The sequence below is a fragment of the Plectropomus leopardus genome, chromosome 5, assembly GCF_026936395.1.
Source record: "Plectropomus leopardus strain MGB_pleo_1.0 chromosome 5, ASM2693639v1, whole genome shotgun sequence".
Lineage (NCBI taxonomy): Eukaryota > Metazoa > Chordata > Actinopteri > Perciformes > Serranidae > Plectropomus > Plectropomus leopardus.
Window position 1 is genome coordinate 14,014,319 of NC_142180.1, and position 24,393 is coordinate 14,038,711.

The window sequence follows — 24,393 nt, forward strand, 5'->3', positions numbered from 1 at the left end:
TTTTAAGCACAGAGGGTCATTTCTCTGTTTTTCAAGCTTTCCTCTTTTTTTTCTTTTTTTGACTAATTTTCAGGTAACTTTCTTGTAATTGTTACTAATTTCTTGCTAATATGGCTGTTGTTTCTTTCTTTGTTACTTATTGCCTTCCTTCAATGTTTTTTCAAAGAAATCTAGCCAATTTGCTTGGGTTTCAAGGGGTTAAGGACCTACACACAACCTGTTGTATCCTGCACAACCTGTCGAATTCTAGTGTAAAAATATTTAGTGACTTACTGACCTGAATCAGAGTAGTCAGTGAGGTTTAAAGGTTTAATGAAAAAACTATAACCTCAGATAGATATTTGACAGGACTTTGAACAGACACAGTTGTGAATCTTAGGAAATAGATTTTAAATAAGTAAAAGATTAGTCACAATGCTCAAAGCACTTGTTATTCTGTATGCACCTGAAGAGATAACCATAGAAACACACTGACATAAATATGCAGAGTCACATGCACATGGTGGCAAGCACACACAAACACACACACACACACATACAGAGATGGACAGTCAGAGCTGGGTAGCTGTGATCTGCATGGGAATGAGGTCATTAGGTCTGTGGAGCGCGAGGACATTATTTAATCTGTCCACTCCTCAGCACACTAAAGTCCAATCACACACACACACACACACACACACACACACACACACACACACACACACACACACACACCACATATATCACAAGACAGTCAGAAGTCACACACACTCAGAGATTCAGCCCTTGTGCATACTGAATCCTAATCACTTGCACATACATCCTCACTGTTCACAAACATACTAGAGCACACCCAACTAATCCAATCCAAACGTCAGCTTCATGCTGGGCCAAATCATTAACACACACACACACACACACACACACACACACACGCGCGCGCGCACGCACACAGACATATCTGCACACACTTCCACCACTCAACTCTAATCCGGGCTGAGCATCACCGGCTAAACCAAATCCCTTCTGTTAGGGCTGAAATCCAATAACAATGTCCTGCCTCTACACACTTAACCTCACCAATTCAGGAAACACTTAACACTTTCTCTGAAATGTATACTGTAAATACATAGGGTTTATGTGCATGGCTAAATGCATACTCACAAGCCAACAAGTTGTCATCATAAATTCACTTTCAAGCAATTAAGGGTTAAAATTCAGAAAATGTATGAATATTTGGTAATTGTGATCAGCACTGGTGCTGTATAGATGAATTTAGTCAGTGAAAGTGGTAAATAGTATTGGTATAGAAATTCTTCTACGGCATTTTTTATGCAGATATTTTTGTACTCCGAAGTGCTGAAAGAGGTTGTTTTTTAATCTGATAATGCACAAAAAAATAAAAACGCATCCAAATCAATGTCCCAGCTTGTGAAAAAAAAACAAAAAAATTCCACTTAGCATTTAGAGCAGGGAAAATAACCCACTTTTGGTGATGTTTTTCCCTAATAACAGTGGCATTATGTAAACAAACTGGCATTTAAAGGGTTATAGTTATGAAAACGCACGAATATTTTGGTAATTATGTTTAGGTTAGTAAAAAGATTTTAATCAGTGAAAGTGAAAATTGACATTAACATGTAATATTTTTATGGCTGTTTTTTTGGGCCAACATTTTTGTCGTCAATGACACCTGAGGAACCTTTTTTTTAAAGTATGCACATGGGTTACAGTAGCAAGATCTCTCAATATATGCTTATTTTGAATTTTTACATTTTGCTTATTTTAAAAGAATAGTTCAACATTTTAATCCCAGTTCAGACGAAAGATTCACAACAAGACAAATAACGTTTAAGAGCATTGCAGAGAAAAGTTGCAGCAGCATAAATTGACCGATCTCAGCTCAACTCAAGCCAGCTGATGGTGTCACCTGTGTCTAAGCTTGTTACATTGTCAGCATCTGGTTTTAGAACATAAAGCACATTATCTACTTATTGTTTCAGCTGCACTTGTATATTTTCATATTTTTGGGTTAATTTAATTTTCTTAATTTGTGAAGTAGTTATCCAATAATTGTGGAGTAAAATGTACAATATACAGGTTGCAAGTTTTAACTCATCTTGTTGCAAATCTTCGGTTTAAACTGGGCTTTAGGGAACATGTAAACTCCACACTAAACACGCACATCTGTTAAAGCGGAAACACAACTGTCGCTGCCGCTGTTACAGAGACAAATGAATTGCTTTCTGTTTTCCTCAGAGCCACAGAGCTCTTTTTCTTTAGCTGGGTAGTTTCCACACTTACTTTGATTGTTAGCATATTAACCAAAATTTAGAGTTTACATGGAAAACCTAGTTCTATGTACTTTAAAGACACATATAAGGCTTCAAAAAGCAGGAATACATACAGTATGCTTCAGTGTCAGTCTGCAGTATTCCAGAAGAATATCTCCTGAAGGCTGTATGAAGCGTTTCCTCTGTGACTGATAGGAAACCCAATACCACGTGTGATGTCAGGTGTGCCATCATAAACTTACTGAACTATCTGTCAGATAACACCACCCACCCCCCCTGCACTAAACTACTTCTGAGCTCTGAAATCTGCACCTGCTCTTGTCAAAGCAGAGGGCAGACCGTCAGCTGATTCATCCGTTCTTTATTCTGAAATTCTTCCTTCAACTGATAAACCAATTATTATCAACATTATCAATATAAATGCAATATTATGACAATTATCATTATCATCACTGTCATCATCAATATTGCAATATTGCAATACTGCAATATTATGACAATTATCATTATCATCACTGTCATCATCAACATTACTAGGCACATAAAAGGGCTCACATACACATAAACCAATCTCCCTTCCCTAAACCTCTTCCTCACACAGTGTTGCTGACAAACATTTTTAAGGGGTCAACCGGCTCAGGTGTGGTCAGCACCTCAGACACCCAAAGCTGTGCCAGGATGTGTTTATTTGAGGAGTGCAGAAGGTCTGGGAGTCGCTCTAGGAACAGCCTGGCATTCATTTTTTTCTGATCTAGTTGTTGAGAAACACAATTGAATCACTCTACTGAAAGTAGTTTTGCTGGAAGCTGCTGACAACTTAACAACAGCACATCCTTAAGAAAAGAGTCAAGGTTACAGAGTTGAGAAATGAGAAGAAAGTGAAGGAAACACAGGTAAAGCAATTGAATAAGAAAAAGAACGTATTCACATACAAAAAAAGTACATGATGTTCAAAGTTACATGAGGAGAGATGGAGAGAAACTGATTAATGCACACCCACACCCTCAGCTACACACTGTTTGAGCAGTGGTACCAAACACCCACAGCGTCTGTGAAGTGCACCTGTATGTCCCTGTCCATGCAATAACAGTGTACAGTAGAAATGTGCAGGCGTGATACACATAAAATGTCCCAACGTCTCCAATAAATGAATGCAGCTGATTTACAAAAGCAGTTTACATCCAGTTCCAATGTAGATGGAGTGTGGTGAGTGGTGAGTGTTCAGAGTGTACTGGCAGTGTTACAGGGTTCAGGAGGTAGACAGCCGTTAAAAGCTCTCGACTTTCACATCAAAGCCTTGACTCTTTGTTTAATCTGTTACACTGATTCAGTATTTATTTTTTCAATATTCAATTTTGAACATAATCTCTCCCTTACTTTTCACAAGTGCATGAGTAGCCTTGCATTGCAATGACCCACAGTTTCTCTTGACATAAATCAAGTGTTTTCAGTTGCTTAAACTTAATCATTAATGCCAAAAAAATCCACTGATTTAGCTTTGCAGTCCTATAACACTGTCACACTCACAATGGAGAAATGTAGTATCAAAAGTAGAACCAGAAATGCCGTCTTTTTTATTCCACATGCTTCCTCCTTGTCAAACCCTGGCGGCTGCATTACCCGTAAAAAGGGCTGGGTATTATTTGGGGGGTATTCTAACACCAATACTAAAATTATACTTTTAAAACGTTACTGGTGCCAAATTGTTGCCTGAACCGATACTTTTGTAAAAGTTAAGCACAAAACGGTTAATAAAACTAAAGAATGGCTTTTTATTGCAAAGGCCTGGTTACCTGGAAACCACATGAATCTGCAAGCTCATGTTCTATTTGCTCTAGCAGATGCGCCTGGACTCCGACAGACAGATTTGCAGGTCTGGCCAATCACAACTTGGGGCTGGTTTGCTATAATGAGTTGCAGAGCTCTTGCACTTGGTGGAGAGTCATTTCTACACAAATCTCGCCATTTATCGGTTTCGCACAAAATTTGTGATGACGTCATTTTTGGATGACGTCACACACCCTCGTTCTGGGGACAATCCAGCGAGCCTAACCCTAGCTGAAGTAAAGAGCAACACCTTTTGTTTTTACAAAACAATCAAGATGGAAGAACTATTTTCAAATTCTGATGGCAAGAACGGAAACATTCATTCGTCGGAATATTGAAGCTACACGATAACAGCTAACATAATCAAATTTGCGATGTGATCCAGTGATGTCAGGCTTTAGGAATGTTGTTTAGGTGAAAAGGCATTGTGTTTTATCTAAAACACAAATTCTGGTTGGCTGTCTACATGCATACATTAAAGTTTATGGCAGGGATCAGTAGTACATAAAAGTAAGATGTGCAGAATGGTCCTCATTTATCGCTAGAACCGGGTTCACATGTGATTTATGAAAAGTTCATATCTTGCAGATTACGGGGTATGAATGACCAGCTGTTGATAAATGCAGCCATGGTAAACTGTTGTTACATTACATATCCCGCCCTAATATATTCAGGGTTTAGAAAACACTGCTGCAGTCACAAGTGTTACAGTGGACAATCGAACTCCGGCTGAGATTAGAATATTTAAACCTACTTCCATAATATGTACTGACTTATAGCCTACATATATCAATAATATCATCTAATATATTATGTAATGCTGATATTGTTATAGTATTCACATAAAAGCTTATAACTGACCCATAACATGGAGCGCATGACCACACAAATCAGGGCTGTTTTCATAACAGGTGTTAGAGCCAGACGCAGATAAAAATGTAATCATCTAGGCTACTATTAGTTAAATAATTGCAGTGTTGCAGAGTTTATGTGTTTCTTTTCAATGATATAACTATTCTTTGGCTTGTCACTGTTTGAAACTTAAGTTTCAGACAAATCAGAACCGGCAGCACTGGTGTTTGGCCTTCAGTCAGCCTGCAGCCTGTCCCACGGACAGAGGACACTGCCAGCTGTGAGAGAGAGCATGCACCAGCATAAAATATAATATTTTTATATTATTATGTGGCTGCAAATATTTAGATGCCTGTCACAGTATGGTGTAAAAACAATTCTCCAGCTCAGTCAAATTTACTATGCTGCACCGCTGACTCAAACTTGCGTACTCGAGCTGAGACCTGACGTGAGATTTGATTGTAGCTCCGCTCACGTCCTCATAAATGAGGGCCAATGTGTCATCCTGAGCAGCAAATGGCTACACACCACAACTACAAGCACCAGTACTTGGTGGGGTTTAAACATCACACCAAACCTGTGAGTCACAATGAAGGGAGAAAACGGGAAGATCAAACAGAAACGAGATGAGAACAGTGCAGGGGGAGAAGACAGGAGCTAACAAAACAGAAACTTTGCACAAGAGAGACATGATGGAGGAGGAGAGAGCCAGCCAAAGCCCAGAAAAGATCTGTCAAAATACAGGGTGAGTAACAAAGAAAGAGAAGATTGAGAGCATGACAAAGTATACCATCTTTGGCTCTGTGTATATGTGGAGAGCTGCTCATCTCTGCACCACCCTCTGTCCTGCAACACTGTCACAGTTTACACAAAAAACTACATGACGTGTCTTGCTTTAGTCAGTGTAAAACAACTGAATTCCTCCCAACTGATCATGATCCACACTGTTCAAAAACAGACAGGGGTTTTTTGTCTGCTACTTAATGTTTATGCCTCTTTTCTCTGTATCTGTTATTAAGTATTAGTACATTTTGGGTTAAATTAGTTAGAAAAAGGATTGTGTTAAATTAGCTCTCTGATCTGAGCACTAATGAAGGCCCTGTCTTTACAAAACGGTCAGTATCCTTAACACGGTATCAAACTCATGATAACACCTGTCATCAAAATGTGCTTGACTGATCTCAGCTATATGTCGCCCATTACTTTTCTGCTGAGAATATATGGGGAGATGATGACTTACATTGCTGGGAGACACTGTGAGAACGCTCCTGCTCTTCCTCATCTTTCCTCGAGTATCTCCCTCGCTGTCCGACCACAGCAGCTTCACATGTACACCTGGAAAACACAAATATACAGATATGTTTTTTGTTTGGACCTTTTAGAACAAGTTACAATGAAAGCTGTTGATGGTGAGGTCAGTAGATTACCTCAAGTATTTTGACACTGTTTTCTGGACAGATGCAATGCTGTAGAGATTAGAGATACAACACTTTTACCCCAGCTGTTATTATAACCTAAACCTTGTAATTTTTAATCCAAGTTCTCTTTGCTTTTGCAGTATTTCTGCAAATTTTCGCCAACACTGATATGAAAACATACACACACACATTTCCCTGTGCATTAGTACTAAATTTATGAAATATTGAATTTCAGTCATTTTCTTTTGTGTGCCTGTGAGGGTAAGTGGAGCAAAGCAGTCAAAACAAAATAGCCTTGCCTTCAATTATACCCCATTGAGGAGCACTCAGTCAATAGTGCATCAAAACGCTGTACAGCACACTGAAATCCCCCATGATGCATTCCTATGTCATAATGTGCAAGATATTCCTAAAGGCACCAAAAAAAAACGAAAAAAAAAAAAAACAGGCTGATAGAGAGGCTGGCTAGCTATCTGGGTGACATGGTTGGTCCCTTGCTAAATCGATTATTTTTGCTCTATTTCCATTTCCTATAATTCCCAGTGTCCAGAAAAGATGGTTCATGTACAAAAATACCAATACTTTTCACAGTTTGATCTGAGCTGCATTGGTGGTTTGAGTTATAAGAGTCCTTGCTGAAGTCTTCAAAAGTCTCTTTTTGTCTAACATGCAGTCCAAATCCTAAGAATAATAAATTGATAGTGACATAAAAAGAGAAAAGACGGCAATCCCCACAAAAGAAAAGCTGAAACAGAGAATTTTTGGTTTACGTTATTCATTATTTACAGATTAATTTTCAGCAACCTGCTAATCAATTATTTGACTTAAAATTGCATTCCCATAGGCTCACATAAGCATGACAGTATCAAAAACAGCAAATTTAAAGGAACATTGACTGATACACACATTTCAAACACTGGTGGTGACTGAAACAAATGTTGAAAGTATGTTTGTGTAGAACTTTGTGGTTTTTAAATTCTTCATAGGCATTTCTCTGCCTTGGTTGTTTACTACTGTTGAGCTAAATCATTGGGAAGTGAAATATTAGGACGTTAACATTTTCAACAGCTGTCTGACTGGCTGACTGCACAGATTACACTTTCAAACGGCTGATAAGTGACTGTGACAACAGGAGATGCGCTGTAGCACCCTCTTGTTGCAGTAAAACAAAGATGGCATTATGTGTTGCATGACATGTATTTGAGATAACTTAAAACAGACTTCAACTGCTAGATATAGATGGAAAAAACTGCTCTAAAAACTACTAAATAGAGAGAATGGAGATGGATAGTAAAGAAAAAGAAGAAAAGCAAAGGGTAAACCCTAGTTAATTTGAACCATCAGCAAACTTCCTGTTTTTTTCCTCTTTTTGTCAGATGTTTTATCATTTGTTTGTTTTATCATTCTTTTTCCCTCTCTAAATTCAGACATTTTTGCGAGTCTGTGAACACAGAGATGGAAGAACTCATATTGAGTTCTTTGTTTCCTCAGCAGCAGTTTAATTATCTGCATGGATAATTAACATGTCAATCCAGTCAGAGCAGATGGGTCGATGGATGAGAGAAGCAGCTGCTGCAGCGGCGAGTGAAAGCAAACTTTAAGAAGAATGAACAGTTTAATTTCACTTTCACTGTGCCTGATGCTTTGCTGCTCTGTCTATGCCCAGAGTAACCTCTGTGGTGCAATAAATAACCCAGTGGTATACAGTATGTTCAAAAAGTGCTGCTAATGAAAGGTCAAGCTCTAAAGAAAAATACAATCAACATGTGGCAGCAGATGTTTTAATTGTGGTAGGCCGCCACTAATAAAAAAAAATGAATGTGTCGGAAACCCCGAAGTCTACTTCAAACTACATATCATACATTTTGTACTAAGTAAATCAATTTGGTGTAAAATTATTAAAGTATTTCTGGCAACTTTTTGCAGACTTCAAGAAATCACTTTAATTACATCACAGTGATCCCTAAAGAAGTCAACAACATAAATGATTCCTCTCAGGTGGTATAGCACCAGCAGCTGCAGCAGAACTGAGGAAACAACCAGCAGAGGATGACAACTTAAGGAATAAGAGAATATGTCATGTGTGGATGTTAAGAACTACTCAGTTTGTCTGCCTAAACTGGGTCACAGGTTATGAATACTTCAAATAACAAACAACAGTACTGACATTTATCTCATTTTGTTGGTAACAGCCCAAAACAGTCTTTGTTTTTAAGCCACTGTAAAAATATCATTTTAGATATGTTATATAATAAGATTATACAACCTTACTTGAAAAACACTGCTACTGTCTGACTACTTGTTAAGTCTAAAATTGTATGTGCACATGATAAAACACACTGCCAACTAGTACAGCAAAGAATTTAGTCAGGGCAAAGAACATGACATCTAATTCAAGCACAATTTTTAAACTATCATGTGTGCATTTGTGCATGTTTGTGTATATATTATATGCACAGAAAGGGTTGAATTTTAACACAAAGATTAACAAACATGTCACACATGAACCACACAATATACACTGATCAGCGCCCATCACGTGTCCTTCAGCTCTTCATCTGATGTTTTCAAATATTCTTTCCATTTGCGGTAATCCTTAAGAGTTCTCTCTCTTGCCTCTGCAAATTACGCTCTTTCTTCTTATCATTTTTTCCTAAAATTACGTGTGCTAATGAAACAGCTAGCTAATGAAACCTGAAGCAGCCTTAATGGTACAGCACACTTTAATTCCCCCCATGCTCATCATTCAAAAGCAGCAGACAAGATCGACTCTGCAGCCATTGAGCCTCTCTCTAATGAGCCAATTCAGGCAGTCGTTAAAGGGCCCTTAGAACTCATATGTTCCTCCTGTGACCCATGATGGTGTGTTTTTTTTCTCCTCAATATAAAAGGAGAGAAGGGGGAGGTGGGCATCAAAAGTGGCAAAACGCAATACAGAGGGAGGGCCTGGCGGTAAAAGATGAAAGACACTGTTTCAGGGAAGATCAGGCGAAATTAGATGAGCCGGGGTTCAGAGGATGATTTAAAGATGAAGATGGAGAATGCTAAAGAGAGCTACAAGCAAGCAGGTCAGAGAGGATTAAATGAAATAAAAGAGAAAAGGCCGGAGGTTGATGAAAGGATTGAAGAGTGAGGTGTGAAATTAGGAAGGGAGAGCGAGAGTCAGAAACGGCTCACTTTCTTGCAGAGGTTGGTGAAAAGCTTAGCTTCGCCTAAACTCTGTGAAAGGTGGTAACAGCTAGCCTGGTTTATTCCAAGAGTAACAAAATCTACCTACCAGCACCTCTAAAGCTTTGTTATTAATGTGGTTAATCATTTTTTATGTTTTTCCTTTGTTGAATCCCCATAAATCACTGATGTGTCTCTTTTATCTTTTTGCTAAGCTTTTATGCTTTTCCAGTTTGTGCCTCCAGCCTTATTGTTACCGTACAAACATGATTGGTGGTATCAATGTACTTACTTAGCTTACTTAGCTTACTGAAAGAAGTAATACATATTAAGTATAAAGAATAAGTATATTCCAAAATGTTAAACTATGCCTTTAGGCTTCAAAATATAAAATGCTGCAATGTTGTCGTTTGAAGAGTGCATGTGTATCCTGTTACATGAAATTCCCTGTAAGGGACAGTTGATGCCCTTAAAGCAGATGGACATCTTTCAGCTTGAGCAGACAGGACGACCTTTCCACCACTATTATGAAAAAAAAAACACCACCATTAAGCGACCAAAATGCAGTGAACGCAGAGGGAGCTGGACGCACTATTTGTGAAATTCTGGGCGAGAACAACTGCATTTATTCAAGTTTCTGGTGTAGCCGGCTGATATCTGACCCAAGACCTCGTCTTTGGTGCCTCAGTAATTTCCACTTAACAGGTATCTGTGTGTGAATGATACATTTAAAAAATGTGTGTTTTTTCTCTCAGTTTTCCTTTACTTTTTTTACATCAGCAATGGGCGAGTGTTTGACGGGAAAAGACTAGGGGGGAAATACCATGGAGGCATACCAAAATATGGAGGAAAAATTATTTCCATTTGCGTCTGTACTCCTAATGTTCCTTACAATAAAATATCATTGAAAACACTGTGAAAGAACGTGCAATATTCCTCTTAAAAGCGTGGACATAAATGTTTCTAGCCTGCTACTAGAACTATCTACTTGTCCGCACCTTCAACAGATAATGAATGTTTATTAAAATGTACTTTTACAACGTGATTTGTCTCAACAAATCTCTACAGCAAAGTCGACAGGTAACATTGACTGTTGGCTGTTTCCACAAGGTGATTTCTAAAATAGCTTAAAGGCACGTACACAACAGTTTTGACATTTGCAAAGTTACTGACAATGAATTATCATAAGACAAATCCCAATAGTCTTGAGGGAAGTTTAATTGCAATGCATATTGATTTTTGTAACTTCACTTCAAGGTCGTTAAACATAATGAATAAATACCAAACTTCCCCGCTGTACTTAACTGCTGTAAATGCAAAGTATTGTTGTTTCTCCCATTCACGTTTGACTAGAGATTTTCTGGTGAAAGACTTTTTCATAATATTTTGTCTGGCAATCATTAAGCTCATTAGGCTGAATGTCATAAATTAGTTAATTCTGTAAAAAATGCCTTGAATATAAATTTCATAGAAGAAATTATCAGTGGCAACACTTCTCTGTAGGGATGATGATCTGTTCCAGTTATCACCATTAGCAGATAATTAGCGGGTACAGAGGACTTCTGTGTTTCAGAGCACATCCGAAAATTGTGCTCAGCAGCACAGATGCAGAAAGCAGTCCATGAACACAGATTAGCATTGGAACCTCAGGGAATGAAGCACAATGGTACTAACAAGGAGTGTAGCGTGTGTTTGTGTGTGTTTTGGGGTATCCTAATTAGCGTTACTTCTGCCTAATTAACAGCATTAGGGCAGACAGGTGTGAAGACAAAAGACACAAACATCATCGCCTTCAAGAAAGCTATCGCATGCATGCTCCAAGAATGACAACATAACAATACAAAAATAATGTTGAGTATCAGAATGAACACTGTAGTGGAGTAAACGTGTTTCCTGCTTTTCCAAAACGAATAGGCTCTCTATCACACAGCCTTCCCTTTGTTTTGCAGTCAAACGAAGAGTGTGCCATAGGTAGTAAAATTGAGCTTGACAGCAAACTTTGACTGAATTCAGGAGACACAAGCCCCTTTTACACAGAGATATGCTATTGTGACGGTAAGTCCCTTCTTTGTGCCTCTTTTGCATTTTTACAGACCCAAACAGCATCATCTCGCTCCAGTATATGATTATAAACTACATCGCACAATCAAAAGAGGTGTGTCATGTAACATAACAGCGTTGGCCTCTAGTGTTACATTAAACAAACACATTGGCAGCGCTTCATATACAATAACAAAGGCAAACATGGTAATAATCATTTACTGTTTCAGTTATATGGCAGGTTATCCTGTCCTCTGCTCAGATGGTAAAGAGCTTTTGGAATCTTATTGTTTTCCCAGATTGCGGGCATTTCCGAACACTGTTCTTCGTCAGCGTTGGAAAGTTAGCTGTCAACTGCTACTACTTCTGCGGTGGGTTGCATCCATAATACATTGTCAAAACATCACAACCATCCTTCCTGGTCCCATTCTACTGGCTTTCTTGTTTAAGCAGACACCGTTTCACAACGTTACTACATCCCATGGTAGCTTATAGGCGAGACCACTTTGCTCCCCCATTCCACGATCGAATCTTGTATACACTATGTTAAGGCAGCATAACGGCACGATATTTCCGCCTTGAACAGACAATGTCAAAGGGGCTACATCTTGGAAATCTGGCTTTCGTGTTTGCTGGTGATGCTGTTGACAAATAGTGACCAACAATGCCGACATAGTGTACCTTAAAGGAAAAACTCTGTGAAAATAGGATTGTAATACATAAATTGCAAAGTAAAGTCCTTTGCACATGAAGTTTGTATTTTCGGTATGTTTTTTAATCCATCATCCAATGGAAACCCTGCACACTAAGTCTAATATGTTTTATTGTTCTACTGGTTGAGAGAATTCACAATACAAGAAAAAAATGAAAGGACACATTTGCTCCCTTGCTTCTCTCTACTGGAGGTACCTCCTTGGCTGTCACCATTCTCTCCACGTCTTGGCACCGTGGATACCTGAAGGGGCTGAGCTGTCTTCCTTCTCCGTCTCCGCTGTCACTTTCTCTCTCTCTTTCTGTGTGCTGTCTTCATCCTCTATTAAATGCTCCATCTTGTCATCATCCACCAGAATATTACCATTTGTCCAGATGAAAGTAGGCTAATGGTATCAGAGTCATGAAATGATACTATGCCCTGTTCCTCTCTGTTTTTGCACATCACATGTCCCCGTTTATGTCACACACTCTTCATTGCTTTCTGGTAAAACAACTCTCTCCAGACTTTTGAAAGACATGAAAAATGCAGAAAACAAGGAAAACAGTAAGTGTCTAAACATGGTTGAAACATAATGAGGTCGTGTTTTTAAATGTGCACCAATTTCAAGCAAAAAAAATCATACTTGGTGCGAAAAGTCCTTAAATTGCATGAATATTCCTGAAGGGTGTAACACTGTATTTTAGGGGGAGATTAGCTCTCTGCAAGCCTGTTTATGTTGTTTCAATTATAATTATTGTTTTAGCGTTAAATATTTTGTCATTGATTACATTCTAATTCTAATTCTAGTTATATTTAAACCAAAAACAGGTGAACAAACAAAGAAATGCAGCAGGTTGTTTCGCATGCTTTAATGCTTTTTCCCTGTTGCTGAGGAAAGTTTGACTAATTTTAAAAAGCTTGATTTTGCAAGTCGTAACAGCCCTTCGAGAGTTTCCGGTTTCGGTTCCAGAACTGTCTCTTCTTGTGTTTTGTTTGACACATAATTCTAGAGGTGACTGAAACGCTCACCCTTTAGCAGCTACAATTCGCTGTTTGGAAGAGGTTTTTACTGGCAGGTGTAACTAATATGGCAGCATTTAAGTGCAGTATCTCACTGTGGAAACAAGAGAGTAGCTTAAATTTCTACCTAAGTGGTGCTTGGTTATAAGGCAAACATTTCCTCGCCAAGCCATTAGTCATTCAGTGGATCATATACAGTAATACTGGAAAATTCCCCACACTGTATTTAATTTCAAAAGTCTCACACTGAGACACATTCAGACATTCAGACACATTCACTGCAAAATGTGACATGAGTTCTGTCACATTTCATTTTGTAACTCTCTTACACACACTCGATTTCACATGCAACGTCATTGGAAGGTGGCTTCAACACAGCGTGTAGTGTATCGGCCGAATAGAGCAGAGATAACAAGCTGCTCGCCTGTCTGTTAACTGACTGCCGCAGTGAGACATCGGACAGAAGAGGAGAAGCAGGATCTGAACATCTACCTCCACATTTCAGTTACCTGACTTTAAGCTGAATCTGTCTGATCGTCAGCTGTTTGGATTTGTACTTTTTTGCTCTTTACTAATTTAATGTAAGGATTTAAAAGACTGTGTAAGGGACTATAGTTATCCAGGAAATCAAAATCAAAATCCAGGTAATGGTAACTGAAAGACTCAGTGGCACATATGAAAGAGAATAACATCCCAAGAAAATGCAAGGTGGAAGTCAGATGCTACAAGAACACAGCAGCAACATCCAGCCTGTCTGCATTCATCTATTGATTCACTGTGATCTGCCATGCTCTTGCATCACACCAGTGCACGAAAGGCATACAAAAAAATAAAATAGAAAGTGGTGTGGACAAATCCCCTTGATCACATTTTCTACCTCATCCCAAATCAGTGCCGTTACTGAATCCAATCCGATATCTATTTTTATGATATTATTTGTAATTGTTTACAGATATAATATAGCATCTGATGCCACGACTGGTTTCTGCAGTTAATAGCTGAAAATATCTAGACTGCCCCACATGTTGAAATTTTTACCTCATCATGTTTTTGATCATCATACGTCGTCATGAGCGGGTGCATGTCTGTGTGTGTCTGTAAGTGAAAGGGAGACAGTGGCAGCAGAGGGAGAGTGCGCACACACTGATAACGTGATGCCAATATAAAGAAGCTTCACCAAAAGCTGAGAACTGTTTGAGTGTTTCGATTTTTTTTGGCCTCATATTACTGAATACTTTGATATTAATAGATACTCAGAGACCAGCCTTGATATACAATTTAATCCTCAACAGATTCTGAATCCTGTCAAATCCTGTGGAAACTATGAACCATCTCATCCTTTACATTGAAATCTCAGACTGCATAAAGCCTGACCCTTAATACAAACACTAACTTTAGATTATACTCATTTCCTTTTATTACACACCACTGACAGAGACAAGAGGGAGAGGGGACAGGAAACAATTGAAGTACATGAGCCAGACACTCCTCATCCATGGACAACTTCACACATATATTAAATACTTGTCAGAAGAATTATATTCTAAATGTGTAATGGACAAGTTGTATTCTCAACCCTCTTCTTGTTAAATAATTCTGTTTTTAAAAATGTTGATATTTTGGACTTAGTTTCAGCAAAGCAAGACCGCTTTCCTCTTTGCGTGAATAATTATATACATTTGTATTTATTTTTTGAAGACTAATAATATGTTTGTATTAGTTAAATAACTCAGTGTTACTTAAGTATTTCAGCAGCAGCTCTTTCCTGGTAAATGGAGGAGAATCTCAAGCTGACACAGAGCAGCTTGGCAGTATTTCATCCTCTCTAAATGGAAGATCCAGTTTGCTTTTATGTAATTTTTACAGGCTAGCAGTGATGCAGTGAGTGTAGCTAAAGTCATTGAATTCCTGTGATCAGAGATATCAGCCAGCTACCAAAAAGCTGCAACATGGCAATAATCAACAACAACATAATACAGCCCCTATTACAAAAAAAGTTGGGATGTTGTGTAAAACGTAAACCAAAACTTAATGCAAAAAAAAAAATCTGTTTCAATCATATTCAATTGAATACAGTGTAAAGCCAATATATTTAATTTTCAGTCTGATAAACTTTTTTTTAATAAACTCATTCTAAATTTGATACCAGCAACACTTTCCAAAAATATTTGGACAGGGGCAACAAAAGACTGGGAACAAAAAGCTGAAAAAACACCTGTTTGGAAACTTGCAAAGATAAAAAGGTTAACTGGTAAAAGATTAAAGTATCATGATTGGGTATGAAAGACACATCCTCAAAATGCTCAGCTGACCAGTTTAAGAACAACTTTTAACAATGTCCAACTGCAAGAAATGTTGTGATTTCACCATCTACAAATAGTAATATCAAAATATACAGAGAATCTGGAGAAATCCCTGCATGCAAGGAGGCTGAAAACCAATATTGAATACCAAACTCTGTTTTAGTGCTTTAAAATATTTCTTTTTTTAAAAAACAGTAGCCCTAAAAGATTGTGTAACCCTACATGATCCCCATTCATCCATATTGCATGTACATCTCAGCTCAGGGTTTGGCAAAACAGTTATATAAAATTGCAGTCCCACAATAGCAACAAATAATCCTTTTTGATGGAACAGGCTTGATTATAACAATTTACAGAATGTAGAAAAGCAATCTTATTTTCCTTCCTCCTAAATTGAAGGAAAACCCATTTAAACAAATGAATTCCAAAAATTGGGGTATGATTTGAATCCTCTTTATCCACTACCGGTTTCTCTACACTAATCCACTTTAAAGCGCACAGATGTCCAGGCAAAGGTGCTATTAAAAGCTTCCTGGGATAACATGATCGTTTGGTAAACCCCGTATTAAAAATTCCCTTCCTGTAGGCTAGTTACATAATGCACATAGAAGTCGGACAGGAATTTTGTTTTTTCTGTGCTGGAGGAGACAAATGTGATGTATTTTCCACTTTTTATCTCTTATCTTTTTATCAGTCTATTTGAACAGGGAAATGAGGCACTGTATTAGGTCATGGGAGCACTTTGGTCCACCAGAGTGTAAGATGATGTAAGTACTGCCTGGTGGGAGCCTTAAAGGGCATTTTTAGCCTGCTCCTTTGATGCATACAGATAGAAGACAAGAATTATCCTACTGTAGGTGATGCAAAGTGAGACACAGAGGCATCCTTTCAAGTTGAAAGTGCTTCAACTTGAGCAAAATATTGGCACGTGACTCTATTTTCATTAATGTGCAGTGACAGAAGCAAAAATGGGTTAATGGTTAATAGTTTTTCAGCCACTTAAAAAAACTCTACACCCTCACATTCGGAACCTCCCACCTATAGCAACAGTGCCATACGTTGGAGTCTCGAACAGGTTATTTTGGTTTGCCTCTAAAGTCTCTAAAAATAGACTTTAAAACCATATTTGCATCAATGCTGTAACATAAATAAAAAAGGGTCGTTTATACTGATAGTCTCTTAAATCCTTGAGTGTGAAACAGTCTTTTTTGTTGACATTGTGATGCTGATTAAAAAAAACAGATAAATTGTGCAGACCTTGTAACGGCAACTTAAAAACAGCATCATTTGCATCACGTTGAGGTAAACATCTTTGCCTTCAGCAACACACACAAGTTAAGAACATCCCAACCTTTGCTATAACAAAGGAGAGTATTAGGAAAGTCCTTCAGACTTTTATTCCAAATTCTGCCCACCTAAACAGACAAAATATCCTGGCTTGTTTTCCTCAGAAGAATACGTGACACAGTGAAGATGCATTATGGTGGAGGGACGTATGTGAAACTATGTTATCACTTTATTGTGCAGCCTACAGTCTCTGAAAGCCTCCCACATGAGAATAGTGGAGAGGAGAAAAATCACAGAACAGGAGTAAGAGCAGTGGAAATAGATTCATTGCTCAACTCCGGTTTTCACCTCTTTTTCCCAAACCGACGTTTACTGAGCCAATGAAACACAAGACTTAATCTTGAAAAAATGGAAGTGCTTATTATGTATTTCAGCCACAAAATTGTGAGTGCTCCTCTCATGCAAATTCTACATACTAAACCAGCTGTTATTAATCTTCACATCTACACCAATTTATCTGCTGGCTCCAGCCCACTGTGTCTGGGGATTCCACTTTCCTCCTCAGAGATCATCAGCGAGGGACAGAAAACTGGCGCTCAGGGAGCTCCCTAATGAGAAAAGTCTTTTTTTTAACCGCATCTCTTTCAGTCATTGTCTTCTCCCTTTTCACGGCCTGATATGAATGTTGTCATTTCAAGCAAAGCCATATTTCATCCATCTTAGCAACCTCTACTTGACTAAGTCTTAGAAAAATCAGCTCACACAACAATCTCATAAGCTCTTGGTGAGACAATTAAAAAACTTGATTAGCGTTCCCCAATTATTATCCCTCAAAGCAGTGTCGTCCTAATGAAGGGGAAGCAATAAGAGAGAAGACTGCTCTCCTGTTGAGCATGTAGTGAAGAGCAGAAAACACTCAGAGTAGGGCCTTTACACCAACTGTGTTTAATATTTAAAAAATTAGAGGAACATTTTGATTCAGAGGGTGAGAGAGGGGGAATTTATTCTTACAAACCCAGATGGAAAAAATGTCTGTTTGTTTGGAGAAAGTACACAAATGCCTGACAGTATCTCTGCAGTTCTCTCTTTAAGAAATAGATCAACCAAAAAAAATGTAGAGGCTTAATTTTGAAATTTCATTTTTTTAAAGTTTTGTTCATGGATTTTCATTTGGCATTAAAAATAATAATAAAATAAAGTATTTTTACATGCAGAGCTTTTGCTTTATTCATTTTTCAACTATTTATTATTTTTAAGAGCTCTATATGATATTCAGAGAGTCAGAGTCTGATTCAGATTGTCTGCACATGCTCTCAACATTAAGGTGGCTGAGCGGGTGTGCTAATAATGTCAACAGTGCTGACAAAGATAATGTTGTTAACCTGTGGTGTAACAGGAGGGTGTTATGGATGTATTAAGAGACCTGAGTACAGCATTTGAGCTGGGGCCCAATCCATTCCTATAAAAGTTGCTCAGTGGCACATGAAGCCAGAAACACTCTCTTTCCACAGTGTGAAATTACCTGGATCTTCTGCATCCACCGCGGCCGAGCACAGGCGGTCGAGCGGCTAACTTGAAGGGGATAAAATGATTTAATCTTTTGGCTCCTCTATACTTTCCAAATGTTATCTGACCAAATCAAATCCTGATAGTGAGACAAGTCATTTTCACTGGGGTTTGACGCTCAAAAAACTCATCCACTGATTAACAGACATCTCTTTCCCACTATGAGTCAATAGGAAAAAGTCTTTTGGGGCCCAACAGCATCAAGTGATAAACCTGAACCATGTAATTCCACTTTAAGACAGTATGTAAAATTGGCATCAAAGCCAAGTGCTGTTCCTGGGGGTTGAAGAGGGTTTGGATGCTACACCTCCATGACGCCACAATATTCACGGCAACACTGTTAGCGAGCAAATGGAATACACACACAAGATTCACATGTACTTACAAGAACACGAACCTAGCATGGCTAGAGCAACAAACTGAAAAGCTCAGATTACTTTTTTAAATAATGATTTCTTTAACTTAAATTAAGAAACTCAGATTACATCACACATAAAGGTAGCATTAACTCATTCTCTGCTCAGAGCGCCATTACTCCACAATATCTTTACATAGCAAATATTTGTTTGCTGCTATGTCAACACCTTGAATGTTGCCTCGTATACAGCCTCAGCCTTTATTTACATTTTATTCATCTTTGTTTTACTAAATTGTCTTGAACTGCACTAAACTGAAGGAAAGGTGCTCTACAATTACTGCTTGACTTTTAATACAGTAAAGCATAATGTTTGCACTTGCAGTGCATTTCTCTCTCCAGACACATCCTGTCAGATGGTTAGTATACCATTTTCACACAATCCGTTTGACATGAGATTATGTACATGGGATCAACCCAAGTTTGACCCAATCATAATCAGACTGATGTCATGGGTTAATCCCCTCATTTTTGCCATTCGGTCCACAGCTGTAATTCCATACACATCACTGCTCACCCACAGAAATACAGCGCAGAAAATATACAGACAGGATGTTAAGAGAGACAAGAGTTATTCACCTTCAGTGTTAAAAAGTTAGCGTTTTCACTGGATATGTAGATAAGTGCAGTTCAGGCAAACATATAAATCATGCAACGACCTGCAAGATACAGAGCCTCTCAAATATAACTGTGACTGATAACAGAATTATGGCTTGAAGGCTTGAAGATTGAGATGAAAATCCTACAATAATTCCACAGGAACTCAACTGTGACCCTATAGTAATTTGATATTAATCCTACAGTGATTACTGATCTCCATGTTCACCCTCTCATGCCAAAGGCGAGCAGGGTCAGGCCAGTGTTCAACTGATTTAGATCAACCGCAAACGTGAATCTCTCTCAAATCAAAGTGTCAGTCCAGAAGGGTAACAAACTGTAGACTTTGAGACTGTCAGTATCTACTGCAATTCACCAGAGTATTGATTACCAGGGTATTACATCGAGTGAGAGGAGAATATTGATTGGTTAAATAGACTATCCCTGCCAAGATGCACTGAGGACCTTCTTGACACAAACATACGAGACAATTAGACTTTCAACAGCAGGAAAACCACCAGTTGTAATTAATAACTTTAATGTTGAGCCATGCCGTTCATTCAGTACACACAACATCAGGGCTGAATAAAATACAGCCATCATTCATTTTTAGCCTTGCAGCACAGCTATACATGGCATACATGGCTGATATATCTTAACAACTCCTGAAACTTTGATGACCCCCTCATTATTTTCTTCTGGTGCCACTACAAAGTCAATTTGAGCAAATACCTGCAAGACTAATAGCCCCATCAACTTCAACTGTACTTTGTGCTGATTAGTGTAAATCAGCAACCTAGACATATAACCACAAACTTGGTAATCATTGCCCTGTTTGCATTTTCAATGTAAGCATTTATGCTGATGTTGAATTTGCATGAGTGCAGCCTCACAGAGCAGCTAGCATAGCTGTGGACTTGTTATTAGTTGTACCTGTAATTTACAGGTAAAAAAAAAGTCTGTTGTGAAAAAGGTCTATCTTCAAATAATCACAGTGAATCAGCACTAATTCACAACAGCATACACTGACACAACTACAAAACAGATAGCTATGTTTTTGTTAATTTTCCTAAATAATGTTGGGGGGTTTTCTCTCTTTTTGGGTGCAATCAAGGAAATATTAATCACACTGGTAATGGGGTTATTATGATAACATATCTATCTGTTTAATCATATTTTGAAGGTTTTTTTCTGGGGTTTTTTTGCAAATGGAGCTCTGTAGGTTTCAGTTTTTTGCACCCAACATAAGATAATAGAAAACATGTTTTAAACACTAAAACTTTAACTAAAAAAAAGGCACAGAACGTGGCAAGCCAGAATAAGATGAAGCATAACAGTATTTCACTGCTGGGAAGATGGTCTTTTCATAAAACTAGGTCAGCTTTAGAATAAAAAAGATAATTTGGCAACTGATGCTACATGGTGTCATTTTGTGCTTTTTTTGTTTTATTAGTGTCAGCACACATACCATTTTAGATGTTTTTTAGCACTGGTATTTAAAAAAAACAAATGATAACCAACCCTATGCATGACCAGAGAAGGGGGGGCTGACGTAATGTGAGCTTGCCCGCTGCATCATTTTTTGTGAGCGTAAAAACCCCTGCGAAACGACCCATTTCACTATCTAGAGTTAAACCATCCGGTTGAATAACATTTGGATTATCTAAAAGAGCCACAAGATAAGCAAGACGCTAATTTGGAAGTCGGTCGCTCCACAGGCAGAAGTTACCCACTTGGGTACACTTGGCCACGTTCAGCTGCCGTGAGTCTCTACAACACATGCTCTATGGGCCAGCAGATCCGGGTATTTTATACAATTCTACGCCCAGAAAAAGAGCTTTTTCTGCCTCGTGTGCCACTGAGCAGCTCTCATAGGAATGAACGAGGCCCTGCTCCAATGGCTGCATCCAGACTTCCTTATAAAACATCCTTCGGTACACTACTTTGAATTGCAGTTAAAATGGTAAGCAAAACTAAGAAACTAGAGAAACTAGCAACACACTAACAGAATTTCGGTTCATGTTTGATCAGCATTATCTAGCATTTATCGTTTGATCAGAGTTTTGTCTGAGAGAGAGAGACAGAGAGAGGGAGGCGGGTCACTCTCTCAATCCATTTCTAAACTCTTTGTTTCTGTGCCATACAAAAATGCGGAAGTACAATCTGTAGTTCAATTAACAGCCCTTGAGCCAGAAAATTTCCACTGGATGACATGAAAACCTCCACCTGGCTGATTTGAACTGGGAGAAGAGCTGGGAGATCTGGGAGATTGTATTCAATTTGGTTTAGACTATAGTTTGTTTGGAGAGAGCAAACAGAGTGCAGGAACACACAGTACGCATAGAAAACACAACAACCCCGTCCTCCTACAGAGATGTTAGGAGGGGTAGATAAAAATAGAGGTCATATTGAAAATAACATTGAGAAAGGTTCCAGAGAAGATACATGTGGGCAAAGTTTGAAAAGCAATGTGTTTGTTATGTTGTTTTTAATCTCATTGTATATGCTTCGTTTGCTGTCTTGATACACTTTCCAGCAAAACTACATTTTAAAAAGGTACTGCTTAATATTTAATGTGAACGATCTGTGTTCATCCAAACTGTATCTGCATTAGATCACTCAGCAGTGTCTCTCACACAGAGAACCAGTCCTGATCCAATCCCTCGATCGACTCATGAGCTTCAGCTCCAGCTTGTTTTCAACATGAAGACATGAGCGGCCAGCTTGGCGTGTTAATTACTCTCAATTATCAGTTCACCTCTTCATTTCTGTCAGCTCGAGCTTTGTGAGGGCAATACTGTTTCAGAGTCCGTGAATAAGAGAGGAGAGAGGGCGCCCTTTGATTAGTCACTGATTAAATTAATAACCACGGTTATTCATGTTGGTTGGTTTGTCTAACTGTCAGAGTCAAGGAGAGAAACAGAGCAGAATGACGAAAAGGAGAAGAAAAATGAATCAAATTCAATCTATACTGAAAGCTAAAAATGGACCACCCACAGTTTAACCTACAATATAGTAACATCATAAGGGCTAGTAGCATTTAGATGGTCATAAAGCAGCATCTAGGGGCTGTGGAGTTTATCAGGGTCTGCTTTAGACAGCCAAATCAAATTCTGTCCTAAAAATTATACAGCATAAAATGAGATCTAGCACACCCATGGTATGAAAATTTCAAATCACAATTAAAGTGACCAAAATTATCACAGTTATTAGTTATGTCATGATTTCATTAAAATTTGCTATAGGTGCTGACACACACACTCAAATCAATTGACCTGTTTTATATTGAAAACCACAGATAAAATCAGCAGCACTTTTTGTTTCGATTCGATCCAGTACGATACAGAGGACTGCAATTGATATGGGACGATGATCACAGTCTGTTACAGAAGAAGCTGCCACCCTTTGTTTTTTTGCTTTTGGCCATAAAACATAAAAACATCATATAAATAATCATAAATTATTGTAACCAGTTCAGCACGGTAAGTTTACTTTACACTGACACCACTAACACTCATCAAACAGCATATGGGATAAGACAGAAAGCCCTTTCTGAAAGAAATGTTTTCATTTACATCCAAATCATGATCTTTTCTGTAAAAGTTCAGGGCTAAATGTCTCAAAGACCTGAAAGCAAACTTCAGTCAACAGCCATAAAACATGAATTGAAAACAAGACCATTTAACAAAAGTATAGAATTCGGCTCAATAGTACCTGTCAAGGTACACAGACAAAGTAGTTGTTTTTAGCTAGTCACATGGTATTCGCCTTAGCATTTTTACATCACATAAATTAGCCTAGTGGCTAGCAGAGGCTAGCTTAACAATTTACAAGTATTATTTATATTTTTTTTACTCACCGTTGAGTCACTGCATCTTCTGACGGAGCAGCAGGGTCGAATTTCAGTCTGCCTGCACTATTTTTCAGGTTAATTTTGTGGAAACTGAGCAGCTAATGTCGCCCTGTTGCTGCTAAAAGTTAGCTATGCTCAACGAGCCTGCGTCGTCATTAATCCCATAACGTCATTGTTTACCTATGATATGGGCTGTGTCTGTTGACCCTCATTTCACTGAAATCCAATATATTTCCACACTGCTGAATTAACCCTGAGTAAATTGCGTAACCGCATCGTCTTTCTTTGGCTCCTTGTCGTTATCTGCTTGCTGTTGTTTGACGATGACACAGAATTTCTAAATAAAGGTACATCCTAAAGAGGATGATATGGGTCTATGTTTACACTTTGCATCGAGTTTCATCATTGATCATTGGAACGATATACCTATCGATATCAATCCAGATTGATCAGTGTTACACCCCTAATAGGTACATGACAGCTGGGCAAAGCTCAGGAACTGTTGATAACACTGTTTTGTCAAGTGTACAAGGTGCTAGGTTTGGAGCAATTCATATGCAGAATTCAAACACCTGTAGCTGATAGGTGTTTTTTTTTTTTTGACAAATCACTTCCACTTAAGCCTTCAAAAAAGTTGAGATATTTTTTTCTCTCAGCTCGATTGGCAGACTTTGCACCTGAAAAATAATGTCTTAATGCCTCTTGCTCCTAAGCAAGCAGACAGCACACATAATTGTGGATTTTGAAAATATGTTATTAAATGTTATAATTATATATCAAAGCAAGAATGAAAGTGTGCAGATGCTGTATTGACAGGTTAATGATGAATAGGAATACAATTTCCACCCTATACTTGACAACAGAAAAAACAGTTATCATGAAATGTGCTCCGACTGCCAATGCCGTCATTATAGTTGACTGACAACCTTTTACTCTACATTTCTTTCTCAAATTTAGTCTCATACTACTGCATGCATTCACAAGGCTGTCTCCCCTCCTCCTGCTGAGCCAGATATTATGCACCATTATATATCAATTCCATCTGGCCTATAGAGCTGTGGGCATTATCCTACCATGTCT

General features: G+C 38.3%; 1 protein-coding gene across 2 annotated transcripts in view; it reads right to left on the minus strand.

The window, feature by feature from the left end:
- The window catches only part of pde4ba (phosphodiesterase 4B, cAMP-specific a), a 197,608-nt gene that overhangs the window by 167,943 nt on the left and 5,272 nt on the right, over window positions 1-24,393 (minus strand). For both annotated transcript variants that reach the window (XM_088077550.1, XM_088077551.1), the window contains exon 2: window positions 6,193-6,287. In XM_088077550.1, the coding sequence (XP_087933676.1) occupies window positions 6,193-6,287 (95 nt within the window). The remainder of the gene's footprint in view (window positions 1-6,192; window positions 6,288-24,393) is intronic.